The following is a 20,450-nucleotide window of genomic DNA, read 5'->3' as shown; positions in this document are numbered from 1 at the left end:
CCCACTGTTAATTCTATCCCACACCACGGGAGCTATCTGCATTACTGTCAAGACAGCTGCGGTTTTGTTCATCCTGCAGCTGTACGTATAGTGTCCAATTGTGACCCCTTACTATACTGCTTTTCTAAATGCCCTTTAAAAGACCTGCGTACCTCGATATTTGACACCTGCCCTTGTAAGATCAACGTCCACAATAATTTCTAATTCTGGGCTAGCTAAAGTTACTTCCCTCCCTTGTTAAGGACTCCATCTACAAGCATCAATTCACAGACACTTCAGGCCTACTATGTCTTCCCCAAACACAGCTTAGTGGTTTGAAAAAATGAAAGTGTCTATAATATGGGAGAGACACCATTAGAAGCAAAAATAAAAGTGACTTCCTTCAAGGAGCTGCTGTTAGGATGTGAGGCTATTTAGCCTTAGGATCAGGCAAATACGGGGCAAATTATCAGTTTCTAAAAGAAACCATTTAAAAGCTGGAAAATACTGCTTCTAAACGACTTGCTAATTGTAAAATATGCAGCAATGAGGAAAACCACTCGCCATCTCATGTACTCAAGTAGTGTTTAAGGACAGGGACATCCATTTCAATAAGGATAGACCAGAAGGAAAAAAGGATGGGAAACAGTCCAGTGAGGGGTCTACTTTTGCCAGACAGTTCATAAAATATTTTATATGATTAATAATACTAAAGCAGATGACACCTGACATGGAAACACTTAAAAGACCTTCTTCTTGGAAGCTTGGCCTATGGTTTCAGAAGTATTACCTTCACGAGACAATATTAAATAATGGTTACAAGTCCTGATTCCAGAGCTCAACAGCTTGGGTTCAAGCCCAGCCCTGCCACAAACACATTATTTGGACTCTCTTCTGCCTCAGTTTCCTCATCCCTGAAATAAGGGTAATAACAGGATTTTTGTCATAAAGTGCTGAGAGCAGTAATGGATTTGAAACATGTAAAGAACAGTGCCTGAAACACAGTAAATTCCCATAAGTGCTAGCAATTCTTTGTAAAACTGGCACACTAGTGAGCTCGGAAGCACCCAGACTCAAAAGAAAGACACAAGTAACCAAAATAGGAGAATGGGGACATGTCCGATGATCACCTACATCTTTAGGCGCCACTTGGTACATGTTCTCCTAAAGAATGCAGTCCGGAGCCACAACAACCAGCCTTTTCCCTCTGAAAAGAAACCTCAATACACCAACTCTAGAGATCGCTTAAAAAGATGATTCTAAAGGGCTGTGTAAACATTTAACTCTTAATGCCAACGTTTTCTTAATTAAGATTGCCAGAAAAATATAGGATGCCAAGTTAAATTTGAATTTTAGATAAATAATGAATAAATGTTTACTTTGTGTTCCATATGATACTCGGAACACATATACACCAAAAAAATTATTGTTTATTGGAAATGCAAGCTTAACTTACTTTTTTTTTTTTAAAGTTAAATCTGGCAACCCAAGGGGATCCTGGATGGCTCAGTCGGTTGAGCATCCCAACTCTTGGTTTCAGCTCAGATCGTGATCTCATGGGTCCTGAGATCAAGCCCCAAGTCAGGATCTGCACTCAGCAGGGACTCTGCTTGGGATTCTCTCTCTCCCTCTGCCCCTCCCCCTGCTCAAGCTCTCTCTAAAATAAATAAATAAGATCTGTTAAAGAAAATCTGGCAACTCTATTAACAACCCAAGGTTCAGATAAATGTGCCAAATTTGTTAATGCCCATAAAGCAAGAAAATCATTTGAACTAAATAAAGTATCTGGAGAAAGAACAGAGATCTCAGAATCAGGCAAATCTGAGCTTTAATTCACCATCCTGTGCCAATTTATAACTGATGGGTCTCTAAGATATTAGTATACCTACCTTAGCCTCACTGTCCTCACCTGGTAAATGGGGTTTAATTTACCAGTTTTGAGGGTTGCAGAATGGATTACATGAAGCAACACACCCTCGACACTCCCCTGATACAAGACAGGCAATGAATACCAGTTCTCACTCAGCTCTTCCTCAGATGATCTTAGCTCTAGAAACTCAAATTTCCCATCACAGTAGCCAAAACCAAAGAACTTATTTTATCCCTTGATTACTAAACAGAACAAAGTACTCCCCAAACTGTGCCCACAAACCAATCTCCCCTCTCCTGACCATCTCCTTCCACTCAGCAGGTTTCTTTGGTAGCTAGAGTCCCAAGTCTCCCCTGCTTTCACCCACCTGGGCATTACCCAACTATGGTTGACCAGAACTCTTTCCTTCTGACCGTGCTTAACAATATACGAACAGAAAACCCTTAAAATAATGTCACACTGTGATTTCCTCATGTTTTTGTTCTTTCTCGCTTTTTAAGAAAAGGGCACATAGGGGCACCTGGGTGGCTCAGATGGTTAAGTGTGACTCTTGATTTTGGCTCAGGTCATGAGCTTGGGGTCCCGAGACTGAGCCCCAGGTCCGGCGGGAAGTCTGCTTGGATTCTCTCCCCCTCTTCCCCCACCCCACTTACACCACTTTCTCTCTTTCCCTAAAATAAATAAATAAATCTTAAAAAAATAATAATAAGGGCACATACACTCATTTCAAGTTATCATATAATGCTAAATGCAAAATCATGTTTTCTTAATTTTCCAAAAAAAAAAAATTAAAAAACCCTACTCATTCATTCAAATCAATAAAAACTCTGTGAAAGAACTGCAAATGCTCAAAATAAAATGATTTTTCCACTGTGGCTCTTGTGCCTAGGTCTCTCTCCTATTTGGAGTCATACCACATGGGGGGTTATTTTCTAATGTTCATTTTACAAATTGCTTAACTAACAATATGCTGTCCAACTTTCCATTTAGTATACCTTATCTGCTCTCTACACACTGTGATTTCTTTGAAGGAAAATTAACTAAATATTTCAACAGTTTAAGTAGTGGGAAGGAAAGAATTAAGATTGTAGATACAAAGGTGCTGTAATTGTGTTTTAATCAGCTTATTAAATATAACATGAACATGTAAAAATCAACTAACATTTAATTTCATGGTCTATGATTCAAAACTTTTCAAAAGCATAACAGTACAAAGTTATCAGCATTTACTTAACTATTCCTTTCCAATTTTGTTTTAACTCATGTAAACCATATAAAATACTGTATGACAATTGTTACATGTCCTCATGGACTAGAAGAATACATGATTAGGAATTAAAATACAAACATAATTTGAAATTTATCTGTCTTGTAAGATATCAGAACTTGATCCAAAAAGAAAAACACCCACATATATAAAAACATAGCAACAGAATTCTTAAAGTTAGGGAACTCAATATAGGAATCTTTTAAAAGTCTATTTCAAACACTCCTATCCCCAACAGACAAAACTCCACTGATGAAACAAACCACTGAGCTAAACTTTGTTTTAAACTGTTGCTGCAGAAAATGCAAACAAATCTCTATAAATCTCATTTAGAAAGTAAACCGCCTAACTGCACATTCATTTAGGAGTATTATACGAAGATTTCCCATTACAGAGTCACATTCTGACTTGGAATGTTTGTGCACACACTTAACTCTTTTCTTCCACTGAAAGAGGGGTTCTTCATGACCCGAATGATTTAGTTCTTCACAGAATGATTTAGTTTACCTAAACCCTACTTTTGTGAAGGAGCGGTGAAAATTACGAAGAAAAGTCAGTGGGTTCTGTTCTCTAGCATTTTGCTTAATAGCAAAAATCGCTTTCGCTTTAAAAGGTCTGTGTCTGACCATTATTTTTTCCTTAAGTGGAGGCGGACCTGAGGGTAAGGGTCATTAACATCTTTTACTAAGACAAAAAGACTCAACTATGGTTGCTAAGATACCAACAGACAGATTCATGCAGAGCGGTCAGGACCAGTTATTAGAGATGTCTCCCCACAGAACAACACACTAACTACAGTGGGAGCCACTAAGGCAAGCAAACAAAATCTCAAAGGCATAGGCAATCCCTGCCCTTGAGGAGCTTAATATAGTCTGCTGTTTGTATCTAAAATTACAAAGCACATTTTAAATATTTTTTCTTAAGGAATAGAAACAAGACAACAGGAAGAAGAGATGGAGAGACGCTAAAGAAATGCATTTGTCAAGGTCCAATGTTTCCTCTGAGTCTGCAGAGTCACATTCCCTGGTTCATTGGCTTATTTAACCGAATGAGTCAGTCGTACCATGTGCTGCTTACTCTTTGGGCATTAGCGACCAGGTGGCTATAAGACAAAGTCCAAGCCCTCACTGAGCTTACATTCTAGTGAGGAGACAAAGCAGAAGTGCTGGAAACGCTTACATCCATGTCTATGTGCAAGAGAGTGTAAGGGAAGTGTGTAAAGTTCAAAAAGCTTCAGAGGGGCATGGACACAGGTGGAAAAGGCCGTGTCTATATTTAGCGATTATTATATGCCAAGTGTGGGGCTGGGCAATGAGACAGACTGAACAGGACACACATGTTCTCTGTCTCTCGAGCGTACTCAGGTGGGAGATCCACGTAAACTAACAAGGAATTCCTAGGGTGCCTGCCCCTGGAAGCTTGACAAGTTGGTAACGCCTCCGTCATGAGTAGTGGCACCCACCTTCAAGGGTTATTGTGAACCTCAGATGTTTATATTTGGCACACTGCCTGGTAAACACCAATTTTATTATTATAGTTAAGCGTGCATGTGTTAGAATTACAAGAAATGAGATTGGTGGAAATTGAGGATGGCAGAAAAGGGGAGGAGATAATAAAAGTCTTTAAAAAATCTAAAAGGGAGGAGAAAAGGGTTCACACAAGGACTTGCAAGACATACTGCAAAGTGTATTTGTGAACCTATAAGAAACTGGATTCAATGGGATCACATCACACACCCAATTAAGTGACAAGAACTAAACTGAGTACAGCTGGCAGAGAAGAAAGGCGAGAACAATTTTAATACTACAGGGGCTCCGCCACCATTTCACTCAATAAGGGAATATTTCAGAGCGAGATTTACAAAGAAAACCATCCGTAGTCCTACAGGCAAACTTAGATCCCACGTGTGAAGTGTGAGCACCTCACCTCACTGTTAGTCTAGATATACACAGAGACCTGTTTTTCAGTACACATACCCTAAATGCAAATGTACTATTTAATCTGGTGTGCAAGTAAATAAATAGCAAAAGGAATTTAAATTACATGTGATTTTCATCACCTTTTGTATTTACTTGGTAACTAACTCGTGCTTTAAGATGCTACTCTACCCCTATCATCTGCATTTTACAGACACACAAATGTGCCTGAAGGACTTGGGGGCCAGTATACAGCACAGCAGGATGCCTGCCTCCCTCTGCCTGGCTCCAGAAGATGCCCAGCCTTCGGAGTTCAGATTTGAAGGGACAGGCTAAGATTAAGGAGGAAGATGATGCAAAACATTTAAGAGATAAGGTTAATAAGACAGTTAGGTATTTGGAAGAAAAAAAGACATTAACACCAAAGACAGAGAAACCAAGTGAGAAGCTGGTGTGACATACGCTCATCACAAATTTCCAGAACAATACTGATTTCATATATTTCATACCTCTGTGCATACTAAATATTGAAGTTTTATGGAAATTCAAACATTTCAGCATCCAAACTGTCTCCGAGTACCTCTCTCATCCAAAGGCAGCACACGTGTGTATGCACATATATATACATACGACCCCACCAAATCACATATATATACATACGACCCCACCAAATCACATATATATACATACGACCCCACCAAATCACATGTCCAAACCTAAAGTAACAAGTTCTACTGTCTTAGAAGCAGAAAGAAACACATGCCAATAAACCAGTGGGAAAGGATATAAGTCAGAGACAAATGAATGCTGGGAGTAAAGAAAAAACCTTCAAAGTACTAGGTGAATAATGGTGCCTCTGATAGTAATGATGAAGTGGAGAAATTGAGAAAAATAACAAATAAAAGCGTAAATAAGTCCTCAAAGGAAGTCTTTCGAAGTACATTCCCCAAAAAATCCTGCAACGGAAGTCATGAAATATCTACTCTGTGCCAGTGTACTCACACTAACAAATCTATACATTGAATCGTATTTCCCATAGTAATTTTAGCAATTTCCCTTACCTTGGGGGAAAAGTCTCCAGCCTCAATAAATAACAAAAGCTGTCATACGAAGTAATAACAATAATGATAATGACAGCACTTACTGGGGCCATGCATCACACCTGTACATCTCATCCTGTGAAGTCGATACTTCATCCTGATTCTACCTGGGAAAAATACTTATACTTTCACATTCAGTAACTTGCCTAAAGTTGTCTCACACCATGGGGTTGGGACTCCACACTCATGTCCACCTGACCAAGGCTCTTAACCACTCTACACTGCTTCTCCATTTTAAAGATTCAAACATTCCACGAGAATTCTGCATTTTTTAGTGCAGAGTTTATGAGCACAAAATAATTCTCCTATGCAGTCTTTTACAAGAAATAACTACAATGAACAGTCAGCACCTTAAGTGAGTTCAACTATTCCTCCCCAAAACAAAGACCTTCTTGTGTTTATTACTATTTCACACTGCACAAGTCCTATCCATGAATGACATAAATTGATAAAATAAAAATTCAAAACGCAATGACATATAAAAGGAATACACTGCTTAACAAGTCAGCGAATAATGTCTCAAACTTTGAGAAATCGGCTTTACCAGATTCTTATTAAAATACTCTGCGCATACAGGAGCTTAATAACCTATAGTTTTTTGAAGTGCAAATTTTACCTGGGTCATTATGAGAATGAGGCACCACAAAGACTTGAAGGGGCTTAGAGTCCCATTCATTAAATAAATAGCTAATGTCAAATCCTTGTTTCCAAACTCCACCATCTGGATTGTCAAAAGGAATTAGACTGTAAACATCCAACATCTAAAAATACAAAAGACAAAATAAAGAGAAAAAAAGAGTAAGTTTAACCACATATTACCATTTTTAATTTGAACTTAATGTTGGAAAATATTTGCTCAAAGCTATTCATTGTTGTACTGTGTATGTATTTTACTAGATAAAACTATTTCTGTAGACATTAACTGAATAGTTTGAGGCAGAAAACATTTAATTACCATTCAAATTCTTAAAATGCTACTGTGTTACTTAACTATCCTGATAAATAAGCCCCTCCCCCATCTGCTTCTAATGAAAAATAATTTCATTCAATTCCTTCTTGCCCGGCTTTACTTCTAACACAATCTAGTAGAAATTGATAGGAACTAAACAGCAAAGAAAAAATTTCTGATGAAATGTGATTATGACCAAATATTTCAGCATTTTTTCACATAATACTGGTAATTATTTTTTTTTACTTTGAGTTGTCTTTATTTTACAAATAACTGCATATATTTTAAAATCTGTAGCTGAATGGAAATGCATCTACAACTATTCCTTCATTTAGCAAATGTTATGTTTACCTTTTTCATTCTAAAAATAAAACAACTGAGTCAAGGACACAAAATCATGTGAAAATGGAAAATTTTAAATGTTCAAATACTGTCTCCGTTTCCAATGTAGCAGTCCCAGGTAATCTATTTGGATACAAAGGAAAAACTATTGCAGAAAAAAAAAAAAACCCTATAAACTTGTATTTTTCATACCCTCTATAATACTAAATGTGAGAACACAACTGACTTCAGTAAAATTTAAATTATGTAAAAATTATATCCTAATATGTAAACGGGTTACAAAAATATTTAAAGATACGGAGCGAATTATGTAAAAAGTGATACAAAGTATTTTAAGGCAACAACATATCTCTCACTTCAGAATGTGTGACTTTAATAAACAAAATAAGACACTCCCAAGGATGAGTCGATAAATCTTTGGGAACCAGCTGGAAAGGAGGATGTGTTAGCAGTCTCCTACTCCTTCTGGTTCTTTCTCTGGCCCTGCAGCTTGCCCTGTACCTCACTGTCTCCCTCTGCCTGCCTTCTGGGGTTGTCCAGCAACACAGCTGTTTCTCTCCAACCCAGATTTAACACCCCCTCCAAAAAAAAAAGTTTTGTTGTTCTCCTTTAAAAGGTACCTATTTAAAACCTATACAAAGCCAAGACTCACGAAAACAGATACACCTTCACAGCACAGAATCCTGATAGTGTGTGAACCTGGACACACACGGTGTGTGTGATAAGATTGTAGGCACAAGGCCTGGCCAACTCTGTCTCCAGCTGCTGGCTTGGCCTGTGGAGCCATGACTTCAAGATCCTATCACGTTCTCTGTCCCCAGAAGTGTGGAAACATCTACTCCAAAGCAAGGCCAGAGCCAACCCATTTTATCCAACTGTAAAATATTTGCCCTTTACAGACTTGTCATCAAGTTCCACCTTCAGGTCTAAGGTACAGATTAAACACAGCTCTCTGCTAATTAGCAGAACAGAGCAAATTTGACACACTTTAAGTTTTAAAAAGCAGTAGTCCCTTCTTATCCTAGTTTACAACTCCACTATCCTCTAGAAAAGTACTATCCAAGAGAAACAGAATGCAAACCAAATTTGTAATTTTTAATTTTCTAGAAAAATGAAATAAGTGAAACTAATTTTAATGATATATTTTATTTAACCCAATATATTTGTAATATTATCTCCACATACATGTAAAACAAAACAAAGTATTTTGCATTTGTTTTCATAGTAAGTCTTCAACACTGAGAGCACATCTCAATTCAAACTAGCTACATTTCAAGTGCTTAGGAGCCACATGTGGACAGTGACTTTCATACTGAACAGCACAGCTCTAGAATATTGCCCTTCCCTCTCTCACAAAGAGATACTCAGCAAAAGGAATCTAACCCTACACTGTGTGAAACCTACAATGTATAACATATACGTAGTAAGAATAGGGCTTATCTTATACTCTTAATAGGAAGATAAGAAAATCTCTACGGCCAAGTTTAAACCTCTAACGGTCTTCATCTACTAGACAGAATAAGACCTAAAAAGCATACAAAAAGGCCATAATCACAAAGTATAAGATAATAAAAAAAAATTGGGGGAAACACAGAATTACAGAATTTTATCATTAAAAAGAACTAATGATCACGTGACTAATCAAGTCACTTTACAAAAATAAAAACTGGAATCCAGAGAGTTTAAGCAACTAAGTAAGTTAAAACAGATACCAGATCAAAAAAGAAAGAAAAGCAAGAAAAGCCCAATGATCATTAACAAATGCATACATTACCTGCACATCTGAATTCCGACTTCCACTTTGCAAAGCGAACGAACAGTCTTCAGGGTCCACTACAAGGGACGATTGCTTTGATGGCAGAAGAGGTGAGCCAGCACCTTGGCTAAAGTTGCCTTGTGAACTTTTTGGACCATCCTCCACAGACTCACTCAAATTGATGACTGAGTCTCTAATATTTGAGATGATCTCATTATTCTCAGCTAGCAAACGCTCCAAATGGTCTATTTTTTCTTGCAACATTGAGAGCTGGCCCTACAATAAAAAAGAAAAAGGCAGCTATATGAAACTCGAATTTAGCTCTGCTGAGGCACACACTTTTTTTTTTTTAATTATGTGCCTGCCCAAGAGGGCAGCCACTCACCCTTCACTTTCCACGTTTAAAAGTGGGATCACAAAAAGCGTGAACAGCTGGCAGTGTTGAAACACCAATTTACAGCCGAAAATCTCCATGGCTGCAATCTTTGTTTAATCATATTTTAAAATGTGCAACCGAAAGACCAAAAATATTTTGGGATATATTTCCTATTGCCCCAAACCCAATTCTAAAAGATCGTTGAGTTCTCTATAATAACGAAGTACAACATATTATGTTCAGGTATNTCATATTTTAAAATGTGCAACCGAAAGACCAAAAATATTTTGGGATATATTTCCTATTGCCCCAAACCCAATCCTAAAAGATCGTTGAGTTCTCTATAATAACGAAGTACAACATATTATGTTCAGGTATAAAATTTTAAATTTAAGATGCTAGTACTAGAAAGAGTCAAAAAGTATGAATCTGAAAAAAAATCATTCCATCGTAATCAGTAACCCTAGTGGACAATCCTAAATAAGAAATATCATCTACAGGAAAATCAATTAGTCAACTCCGAATGTGCCACATGCATGAAAAGCAACCATGCTACAGGTAATGTAGACTGCTTCTACTCCTGTGTGACTGTAAAGTGTTTTAATTGATCCTCACACTAAGAGGCTTGCCTTTTTTTTTTTTAAAGACTTTATTTATTTATTTGCCAGAGAGAGAGAGACAGAGAGACAGAGTGCACAAGCAAGGGGAGCGGCAGGCAGAGGGAGAAGCCGGCTCCCCGCTGAGCAAGAAGCGGGAACCGTCACTCAATCCCAGGACCCTAGGAGTATAACCTGAGCTGATAGCAGACACTTAACCGACTGAGCCACCCAGGCGTCCTAAGAGCCTTGTCATTTTTATAACATAAACCTTGTTGTAGAGAATAATATTTCAGCTTATGAGAACAAGGACAATCTTTATCTTGTTCACTCCTACATCTGGGGCCTGAAATACATGGTAGATACTTAAATATTTGTCCCATGGCCCTTATATTTCTGGAACTCAACAATAATTCTTTAGTGAACACCCACTGTACCAGCAATAATTCTACAGGCTGGGAAGACAGATACACATTAGATATGGGTCCACACCTGAACACAAAGAGTGACACTGTCACTAACAGCAACCCACCCAAAAAGTCCACACTGGGGTTTACTAAAATAACTATATGCATAGTGAACAAATAACTCTGGACACCCAAAAACCAGAGTTTTATCACCCGTAAATAACAGGAAAATAACAGGAAGACAGAAAGACGGAGGAAGGAAGTAACAGGAGGACAGTAAGAAAGAAGGGAAAAGAGAAAACACCTGAATGTCCAGGGGTANAAAGAGAAAACACCTGAATGTCCAGGGGTAAAAAACTGGTCAAAGGGTACATCTGTATCATGGAAATGTTTCCAGTCATTGAAAATTTAGAAATATAAATTATTTAAAACAGAAATATATGGGAAGGTACTTTCAGGAGACACAGTGGAGAAAAAAGTTTAAAAAGCATGCATAAAAAACTAATTTGATACCATCTTTTTGGAAAAAAAAATGGAAGACCATAATCAAGATGGTAAAAACTGGTTATGGGTATTTATATTCTTCTTTAGTCTGTTATGAATAGCTGTTGACTTTGTAATAGGGAAGCCAGGAGAAAAACAGGATTCTACTTCCGGGTTAGAGGCCAGTTCAACAAGGGGAGGGGAGAGGTCAGCAGACTAGTGTCTACCAAGGGAAGACCACTGAAGCAAACTGTGTGAAACTGACAGAAGTCTGAAGGGACTAGAGAAGATATTTTGGAATGAGAAAAGAAATATCCAAAATTAGGAGCGAGTCAGCAGCACATTATCTTTGTGGGGAGGAGGGAGGTGGAAGAAAAGATGACACTGGGGATGAATATCCAAAGCCAGAGACAAGAAACATTAAGACCTCCGAGGCAGACCTGAAAGATGCTCTCCCAAGCCTACTTAGAGGCATGTGACAGAAACAGCCCGTATGTGTCAACACTGTAGTCCTTGAAGCCAACTGTCTCCTCTGGGGTGGCATGCTCTATCTCCAAGGGGTAGAACTCTGACGCCTGTTCATCAGCATATTATACCGAAGCAGGAAGTACAAGGTTTTAACACAGAACTCACCCTGTAAGACAAGCCCCATTTCCTCTACTGAAAAGCAAGAGGGAGAACATGCATCAGATCATGACTAGAAATGGCAAAGCAAAGGAAACAGGATGGATCAGTGCAACGCTAGCTGGGGGCTCAAAGAGAAGCTGGTTGAACCACGTAGATTCCAGGTCAGCAAAGCTGTTGAGCAGTATCTGACTACAAACCCTTCTTTATCAGCAGACATCGATGCTGGTTGAGTGGTTCTCAGTGGAAAGGCCAAAGGGAGTCCCCTTGGCATAACCCAAAGCTCACCCGAAGAAGCTTAAAATACATGAGAGTCAGGCATGCAGCTAACTAATCTATATATATCTTTCTAAACAGACATTCTATCAAAAGCTGTCTGAAATCAGGGAAAAACTTTTCTTCGCTTATTACCAAAACACTGAGCTTTTTGCAATCACTTCTGATGAATTCCGTTGAATATTTCCAATACTGAAGATCCAAGTCTACTTCAGTGATGCCTGCAATTTCTACCACAGCAGGTGACAACAGTGAATCAAGTTCCTCGGATTCCAAGCAGAATCAGAACACGTTGACTTGTCTTGCCTCTAGTAAAGCTACCCTCCTCCATAAAATAAAATTTAGTCTAAAATACCAGCACCCTAGAGCTTTTAAGATGCTGCATGTTTTATCAGACACTTACAGTGTATAAATTAATATAGGGGTGCCTGCATTTCTCCAGACCTTTCTGTACTTTCAGGAAAAGCTAATTTTGGAGCCATGCCATACAGCAAAGCTGCCTACAGTTCAACAAGCACACACTGAAAAAGAAGAGGGCTCCATCTGGGAATATTCTTACAACAGTGCTAGTCCCATAACCCATGGATGAGAGTATTATTCAAAATAAACATTACAGGAAATAGATGTTTCATGAAAAATAATCCTGCAGGCACCAAAGATGACTTTCGATCTCACTGTAGCTTTAAATTTTAAAATTTAAATTTTAAAATTCTGTACCGAATTAATAAGTCCATGGAGAAAACTGTGGCCTGGAGATATGTCAGCAGAATAGTCTAATGAAAATCATTTTTTAAACTACATTATGCAGTGGAATAAAATCTCCCCCCCCCAAAACGGCTGAAATTCTTGAAACATACACACCTCATAAGCAAATTTTGTAAATATGACAGAGAAGAGTGCTATGACGTTAAAAGGATGTGCTTGTAGTCTGCATTAAAGTAACAGAAATCATAGATAATGTTTCAGTTACACTGACAAGTCAAGGAATACAGATAGTAATACTGAAAAAGACAATTTTCTGTAGGGTAAGAAAATCACTTGTGAGAAAACCATTTTATTCTTTGATTTGCTAATCAGTTCTATAGGGAGGCCATGGTGTTGCACTGCTGAGGAGTGGAGAAGGAGGTCATGATATTTGATTTACTTCGCTTTTGATGAAAGAGAAAAATTGAGCAAAAAAAAAATCACTAATACGAATGACTCTTGAGAGAGAAAATTTAGAGCCTACTACAAGGCAAAACAGGATCAGTACCCACTCAGTCCTATGAACAAAATCAATCAATGTAAACCTACAGCTAAATCTGAAAGCTTATTACATAATTATTTGCCCCAGGGAAGCACTAGCTGCCGGAACTGGCATCCCGTGATCACTCAGGCTCGGCTGATTCTACACGTCAGCGTCTTCCTTCCTGCTACAGTGGAAAGGAATGTGTGCCTTCCTGTTCCCCACTTCAAAGGCCAGCATTTGACTGGTGAGCTCCAAACCCACCTCTCTCAAGCTCAAAGGCTGGTATTCTTTTGGTTAAAACTCTCTCAACACGGTTTCATCAAACTCCCTTTTTAAAAGTAACTCACTCTCCATTGTGTAACATGTAACATCAGGTCAAGCTATATGAAATTTGCCATTCTCATAAATCAAAAATAGTAAAATTCACCAATTTCCTATGGTTCAACTTAACATGATATCCTATCTAAAACACCAACTCAAACTCCAGTGCTTCCCTTAGCCCCACGAGTCCCTTCCCAGGCCCCAACACCTTCACAGACATACAGAGATTATGAACAGTCTGTACTCATCACCCCGCTTCCTTATAAACTCCCATTCCCTCATCTGCCCATTCCTACCAGCATCTGCCCACCACTCCACTAAACTGCCCCTGCAAAGTCCCCACAGGCTTTCGTGTTTTCTTCATAAGTAAACACTATCCTCCCCTTACTCATCACCTCGAGGGACAGCTAGCACACTAGACCGCTTCTTCCTCCTGGCAATGCTTACCTCACTTACTCCCAGCCCAGCCTGTTCTCAGGGTTCCTCCTGCCTCCTGTTTATCACTCTCCTTTTCCTGCTAGCACCCAAATGACAGAGTGCCTGCCTCAAGGTTAACACCTGAGCCCTCTGCCTTCTCTATACGATCTTAAATTATCTCATCCCTCCATGGTTTAAATTCCATTTTTTTGTACGGATATCTCTTCTATATTTCTATCTCCAGCTAAAGCCTCTTCTCTGAAAAACACACCCATCTGTCCTAACAACTACTCCACTCCTCAAGTTCGGTTTCAAACCTATGTCCAAAAGATACCCTCTCCCAAAAAGCCTTCTACAATCTTCAGTAAGTAGCTTTAATCTCCATCTAGTTGGTCACTCCCAAAATCCTGGGGGCATAACTGATCCCTCCTCCTTCCTTACCCTGTTCATACATCCAACTTGTCTGCAAGCTCTTTCCTTATTACCTCTAAAATACCTGTTGAATCATTCTACGTCTCTCCCCCTCAGCTGCAACCACACTGACCCAAGCCTCCAGCAACCTTTCCTGCCTGGTACACGGCAGCCTCTTCCCTAACTTCCCAGTGCCAGGCTTCCATCCTTCCACGATGCCTACGCAGCTGTGTTACCCTTCTAACGATCCAGTGCTAGCTGCNCATCCAACTTGTCTGCAAGCTCTTTCCTTATTACCTCTAAAATACCTGTTGAATCATTCTACGTCTCTCCCCATCAGCTGCAACCACACTGACCCAAGCCTCCAGCAACCTTTCCTGCCTGGTACACGGCAGCCTCTTACCTAACTTCCCAGTGCCAGGCTTCCATCCTTCCACGATGCCTACGCAGCTGTGTTACCTTCTAACGATCTAGTGCTAGCTGTTCTCTGCAANAGTGCTAGCTGCTCTCTGCAATTCTACTACAATCAGTAAACGCCTGCACCTATCCAACCCTCCCCCAACACAGCTTCACCCTGATCTTATCTCAGTTGTAAGCCAGTTCCTCCTCAACCCATCTCAAGACCTCCAGACACGTTCTCTCTTCATACACTGCTTCAAATCTCACACGAAACATTCCCTCAACACAGCCTTCCCCAGCCATCCTATCTAAAATAGGCCTTCTCATGTTATTCACTATGTCTATTTTTTGCTTCGTCCACAGCCTTATTACATTTTTACCTATGTATTCACGTATTGTTTCCCCATCTTCATCACCAAATGAATCTCTATAATGAGAACAGGCACCACAGCTGTTTTATTCATCACTATACCCTGATGCCTAGCACAATGTCTTATGCGCAGAAGAATTGTAAATATTTACCAGGGGTGGGGGAACATATGTAACATTTTTTTCTAAGACAAGGAAGTATTAAATGTCATTTTTTTGGCATACAACTTACATCAAAAATAATATGAATAAAAATAAAACACTTTAACAATTTTTTTAAGAAAGAAAATTCACAAAAATCTTCACTGTGACCCAAAAAGTAGGTAAGAATGAGAAGGAAAGTCATACATTACAGGATGATCTTCACTGACTGAGAGGGAAATGCTATAGAAATTGAGCTATGTTTGACCACAGAGGGGCAGTCATGACCTTACGAGTAGGGTAAAACACGCGGCCCCTCTTCTCGGGCGAAGATCACGGACTCTGCGCAGTCCGACCAAGAGTTCCAACGTTCACTGCTATCGGTAATCATGGCTCACTGGGCTCTAGTTTCAACTAGTGGGGGATGACGAGGGTTTGGTAAAAGAACCCAAGGTTGATTCTGACGTTCTCCCTACCACAAGAGTGACAAAAGATCTTCACTCAACCAAATCAAGTTTCTAGTTAAGAGAACGATAGAGAAAATATTATTTTATTTATAATACAATCACCAATGGCAGGATTCAAGAGAAACAAAATTTTACTGCGATACATATGTGTGAAACTCTAGCCCCATACCACCTGTCGTTCATGTTTTCTTTTTCCCCTTCTTGTAAGATTTTGGTAGATTCAGTATATCACTCCATCACATCAAGATCTCTCTGGACCTGGATTCTGTCATAAAATGTGCCCACCATGTACCAATGTGATTGGATAAAAGGCTCTAATAGTAACCATCAGAAGCATCTGAAAGGCTGCTCAAAACTACAAATCCCAGGGGTGCCTGGGTGGTTCAGCAGGTTAAGCGTCAGATTCTTGGTTTCGGCTCAGGTCATAATCTCAGGGCAGTGAGATCGGGTCCCAGGCAATCTCCACACTCAGTGGAGGCATCTGCTTGAAGATTCTCTACCTCTGCCCCTTTCCCCGCATGCGTGTGTGTGCTCTATCAAATAAACAAATCTTTAAAAAAAACTTACAAATCTCAGAGATCCACCCTGAAATCTTGGGAAGGGCCCCAGAAACTGCAATGTTTATGCTTCACAGGAAACTCTGGTGACCAGCCAGTTTCGGGACCCACATCTCCAACTTCATGCATGTCAGTGAAATATCTAAGATATGCAGCCAATAAGCCATTTGGCAAATCACCCCCAAACTACCCTAGAGGGTGACATAAATCACAAACCTGCACTCTTTGATAATCTGCTTAACTGGATATTAATTCTCCTAATTATCCTTGTATCAGATTCCTCCATGCCATGCTTTTGGATATTATACCTCACCACATTTTTATTTTTTATTTTTTAAGTGTGACATAACACTCTTTTTTTTTTTTTTTTAATTCGACAGAGATAGAGACAGCCAGCGAGAGAGGGAACACAAGCAGGGGGAGTGGGAGAGGAAGAAGCAGGCTCACAGAGGAGGAGCCTGATGTGGGGCTTGATCCCACAGCACACAAGCAGGGGGAGTGGGAGAGGAAGAAGCAGGCTCACAGCGGAGGAGCCTGATGTGGGGCTTGATCCCACAGCGCCGGGATCACGCCCTGAGCAGAAGGCAGACGCCCAACTGCTGTGCCACCCAGGCGCCCCACACATTTTTATTTTTAATGACTGTAAATAATGATTACCTTTATTTTTAATAACGCCTTCTACAAGATAATGATAAAGGCAGTTTAGTTGAATGGTGAAGAACAAGAGCTCTGGGTCAGACTATGTGGGTTCTAATCCTATGTTTGGCACTTACTAGCAACGTGACCTTGAGGAAGTAACTTAATTTTTCTGGGCCTCAGTTTCCTTTATGGGCAAAATGCAGTGCTAATACCTATTACTTGGAATGGCTGAAAAGAACTTAGCATAGGGCCTGCCACCAAGCAGGCGTTCAAGAAGACGTTACTTCTGCTGCTGCTGCTGCTACAATAAAAGTATGGCTTTCTAAAATCACTTTGTTTTTTAAGATTTTATTTACTTATTTGAGAGAGAGAGAGGGAGAGAGAGAAAGAGAACAGAGCAGAGGGAGGACCAGAGGAAGAGGGAGAAGCAGACACCCTATCGAGCACGGAGCCTCACGTGGGGCTCGACCCCAGGACCCTGGGATAATGATCTGAGCCGAAGGCAGACGCTTACCCCACTGAGCCACCCAGGCGCCCCTGGCTTTCTAAAATCACTTTGAAGGGTACAACTTTCCAGGGCACAACAACTGTGATTAAGAACAGACTCTAAAGCCAAGCCAAGAGTAATGTCATCAAAATGGCAGCACAGGAGATCCCAGCCTCCATCCTCCCACAAACATCAACAATGAAACAGCTATCTATGAATAAAAACAGTTGTGGGTCAGCTCTGGCATCTACTTACAAAACTTCAGCAACACAGTGGAACAAAAAACCTGAAAATAACCACATAGAAATAAAGAAGAGAGACTTCTTCATTCTGCCTGCATCATCCCATCCCCCAGGCCATTGCTCAATGCCAAGAGGACACTCCCCAGCTAGAAAGTTTCCCCTGCTAGGAAAGAAAAGCAGGGTACAACAGGTTCCCCAGTCACTGGGAGCAACACACAAAGAGACACATAGGCACAACTCGGAACAAGGAAGAAAAGGGGAGGCTACCAATAGTAGCCACACAGCATGAGCAAGAATGGTTCACAGCGACCTGATCTACAGACAAACTCAACAGCTTTCAACCACGGAAGGAACCAATGGCCAGCACAGCTGCCATGGAATCCCTGCAGATTTTACCAGTTTTCACACCCCTTGTATTGGCATTTGCTGATGCCACCCACCTGTGGCCCTCCTGCTCTCTCCCCACTAAGCCCCTCTGGAACCTAGCAACCATGCCAGCAGCCAGCCCAGGCCTCTCTGGCGGCTCAAGTACAAGACTCCAGCCCAGATCCCCATGGCTGATCCCCACCGCCAGGGAGCTAGCCCCTCCAGCTATGCACTTGCACGCTGCCAATCTGACACTTGTCATCAGCCTCCACTGCCTGCACACGCTCAGGAAGAGACTGCAGTGATGGGAGAGCAAGCCAATAGCCAGGGCCTCCACAGCTGCTTATGAACATGGATGAGGCCCTGTCTTCTGTCACTAGCCTGCCCCACCATGCTCACCTGGCATCAGACACTCCAGCTGTGCAACTACACATCCCCAGCTTGACCTCCATCACCAGCCTCCACTGCTGTGTACCCACGGTGGGACTGAGCAGTCATGGTAGCACCTATCAACAACCAGTGCCCCTGCAACTACCAGTGCACCCACAGTTGGCCCCAGCCTTTGCTCCCTGCCTTGGATCCCACCACTACATGTATGCATGCAACTAGCCCCTGCCACTACACAGGCCTCTCCAGCTGACTAGGTGCACACAACCTGCTTTGGCCACCACTGCTGTCTGCCCTAGACCCTAGCCACTGGGCCTGGAGGTGCCGATGAGGACCATGCAGCCCTTGCAGCCATTGCCAACAGCCTGGAGCATTTGTCAAGGACCACACAGTTGTCAATGCTGTGGACCCCAGCAACCTGAGCCAAAGAGACTTCATGCCACCCTCAAAAGGGGTGCTGCCACATGCCCTTACACTCAGTGCCCTGCACCAGTAGAACTGGAGTCACAGGGGTTAGACCTCGAGACATGCTAGGATCACTAGCATGCTTCAACCTCCCCTCTCCCACACAGGTGAAAGGCTTCCCTTAACACAGTTCATAAAGTCTGGAAGAGGTAACTGCTTCTTCAAAGGCAAAAACACTTGTGCAAAGTTACAGACTCAGGAAAACATGACTCTACCAAAAGAATATAGTAAACCTCCGTAACCGTCCCCCGAAAATGGAAATATAGCTATTGCCCAACAAATAATTCAAAATAATGTTCTAAAGATGTTCAGAGTTACAAGAGAATACAGATAAACAATTTAACAATATCAAGAAAACAATATAAGAACAAAATGAGAAGTTCAACAAAGAAATGGAAAACATAAATAAGAACCAAACAAATCTTGGACTTGAAGAAAACGATAATTAAACTGACGTAAGCCTTGACCAAGCAGAAGAAAGAATAAGTGAGCTCCAAGACAGATCAATTGAAATTATCCAATCAGAGGAGGAAAAGAGAAAAAGGAATGAAAAACAGTGAAGAAAGCATACATCATCTGTGAGATAACAACAAAAAAACCAATCTGCAAATTATTAGAATTCAAAAAGAAGAAAAGGAGAAGGGGGCAGAACTTTGAAGAAATAATGGCCAAGAACTTCCCCAATCTGAACAGATATAGACATCCAAATTCATGGAACTAAGAGGTCACCACATCAAATCAACTTAAAGAGATCCTCCCCAAGACACATTACAATAAAAGTGTCAAAAGTCAAAGAGAATTTTAAAAGCTGTAAGAGGGGAAAAAGCTTGCTACATTGAAAGGAACCCCCATTAGACAACTGGCAGACTTCTCAGCAGAAACCTTATAGGGAAGGAGAGAGTGGGATGATATATTCAAAGTACTGAAAAAAGAGAAATGCCAACCAAAAAAATACCACCTGACAAAGCTGTCCTTTAGAAATGAAGAAGAGATACACATTTCCCAGATGAACAAAGGCTAAGGTGGAATTCATCACCACAGCACCTGCCTTACAAGGAATAAAGAAAATAGTTCAAGCTAAAATAAAATACACTAATTAGTAACATGAAAACCTATGAAAATATAAAACCCGCTGGTAAAAGTTAAGTATACAGTCAAATTCAAAATAATACTTTAATATGGTGGAGTGTTAGCTATTTAATTCTACAGTAAATTGGTTAAAGGACAAGATTATTAAAAATAACTACAGCTACAAAATTTGGTAATGGATGCACAATAGAAAAAGGTAAGTTGTGACATCAAAAACATAAAAGGGAGGGTAGAAGAGAAAAAGGGTAAAGTTTTTGTATGTGATCAAAGTTGTTATCATAAAATACTCTATCTATAAAATGTTCTAAGTAAGTGTCATGGTAACCACAAAGCAGAACACTACAGCAGATTCATGCAAGATAAAAAGAAGAGAATCAAAGCATACCACTATGGAAACTCACCAAGTCACAAAGGAAGGCAGCAAGAGAGGAAGAAAGGAACACGGAAACTACAAAAAAGCCAGATGATAATTAATAAAATGACATAAGTAAGTTCTTAGCTATCAATAATTACTTTAAATGTAA

General features: G+C 40.3%; 1 protein-coding gene across 1 annotated transcript in view; it reads right to left on the bottom strand.

Annotated features, from left to right (window-relative positions):
- Positions 1-20,450, bottom strand: part of MAN2A1 (mannosidase alpha class 2A member 1) — a 172,577-nt gene that overhangs the window by 137,003 nt on the left and 15,124 nt on the right. Inside the window, exons 2-3 of the mRNA XM_002919942.4 lie at positions 9,198-9,455; positions 6,749-6,893 (exon numbers count right to left, since the gene is read on the bottom strand). Of these exons, the coding sequence (XP_002919988.2) occupies positions 6,749-6,893; positions 9,198-9,455 (403 nt within the window). The remainder of the gene's footprint in view (positions 1-6,748; positions 6,894-9,197; positions 9,456-20,450) is intronic.

Source organism: Ailuropoda melanoleuca, chromosome 3 (assembly GCF_002007445.2).
Source record: "Ailuropoda melanoleuca isolate Jingjing chromosome 3, ASM200744v2, whole genome shotgun sequence".
Classification (NCBI taxonomy): Eukaryota; Metazoa; Chordata; class Mammalia; order Carnivora; family Ursidae; genus Ailuropoda; species Ailuropoda melanoleuca.
The sequence above is the reverse complement of the archived record's forward strand: the minus strand, read 5'-3'. Positions and strand labels throughout refer to the sequence as shown.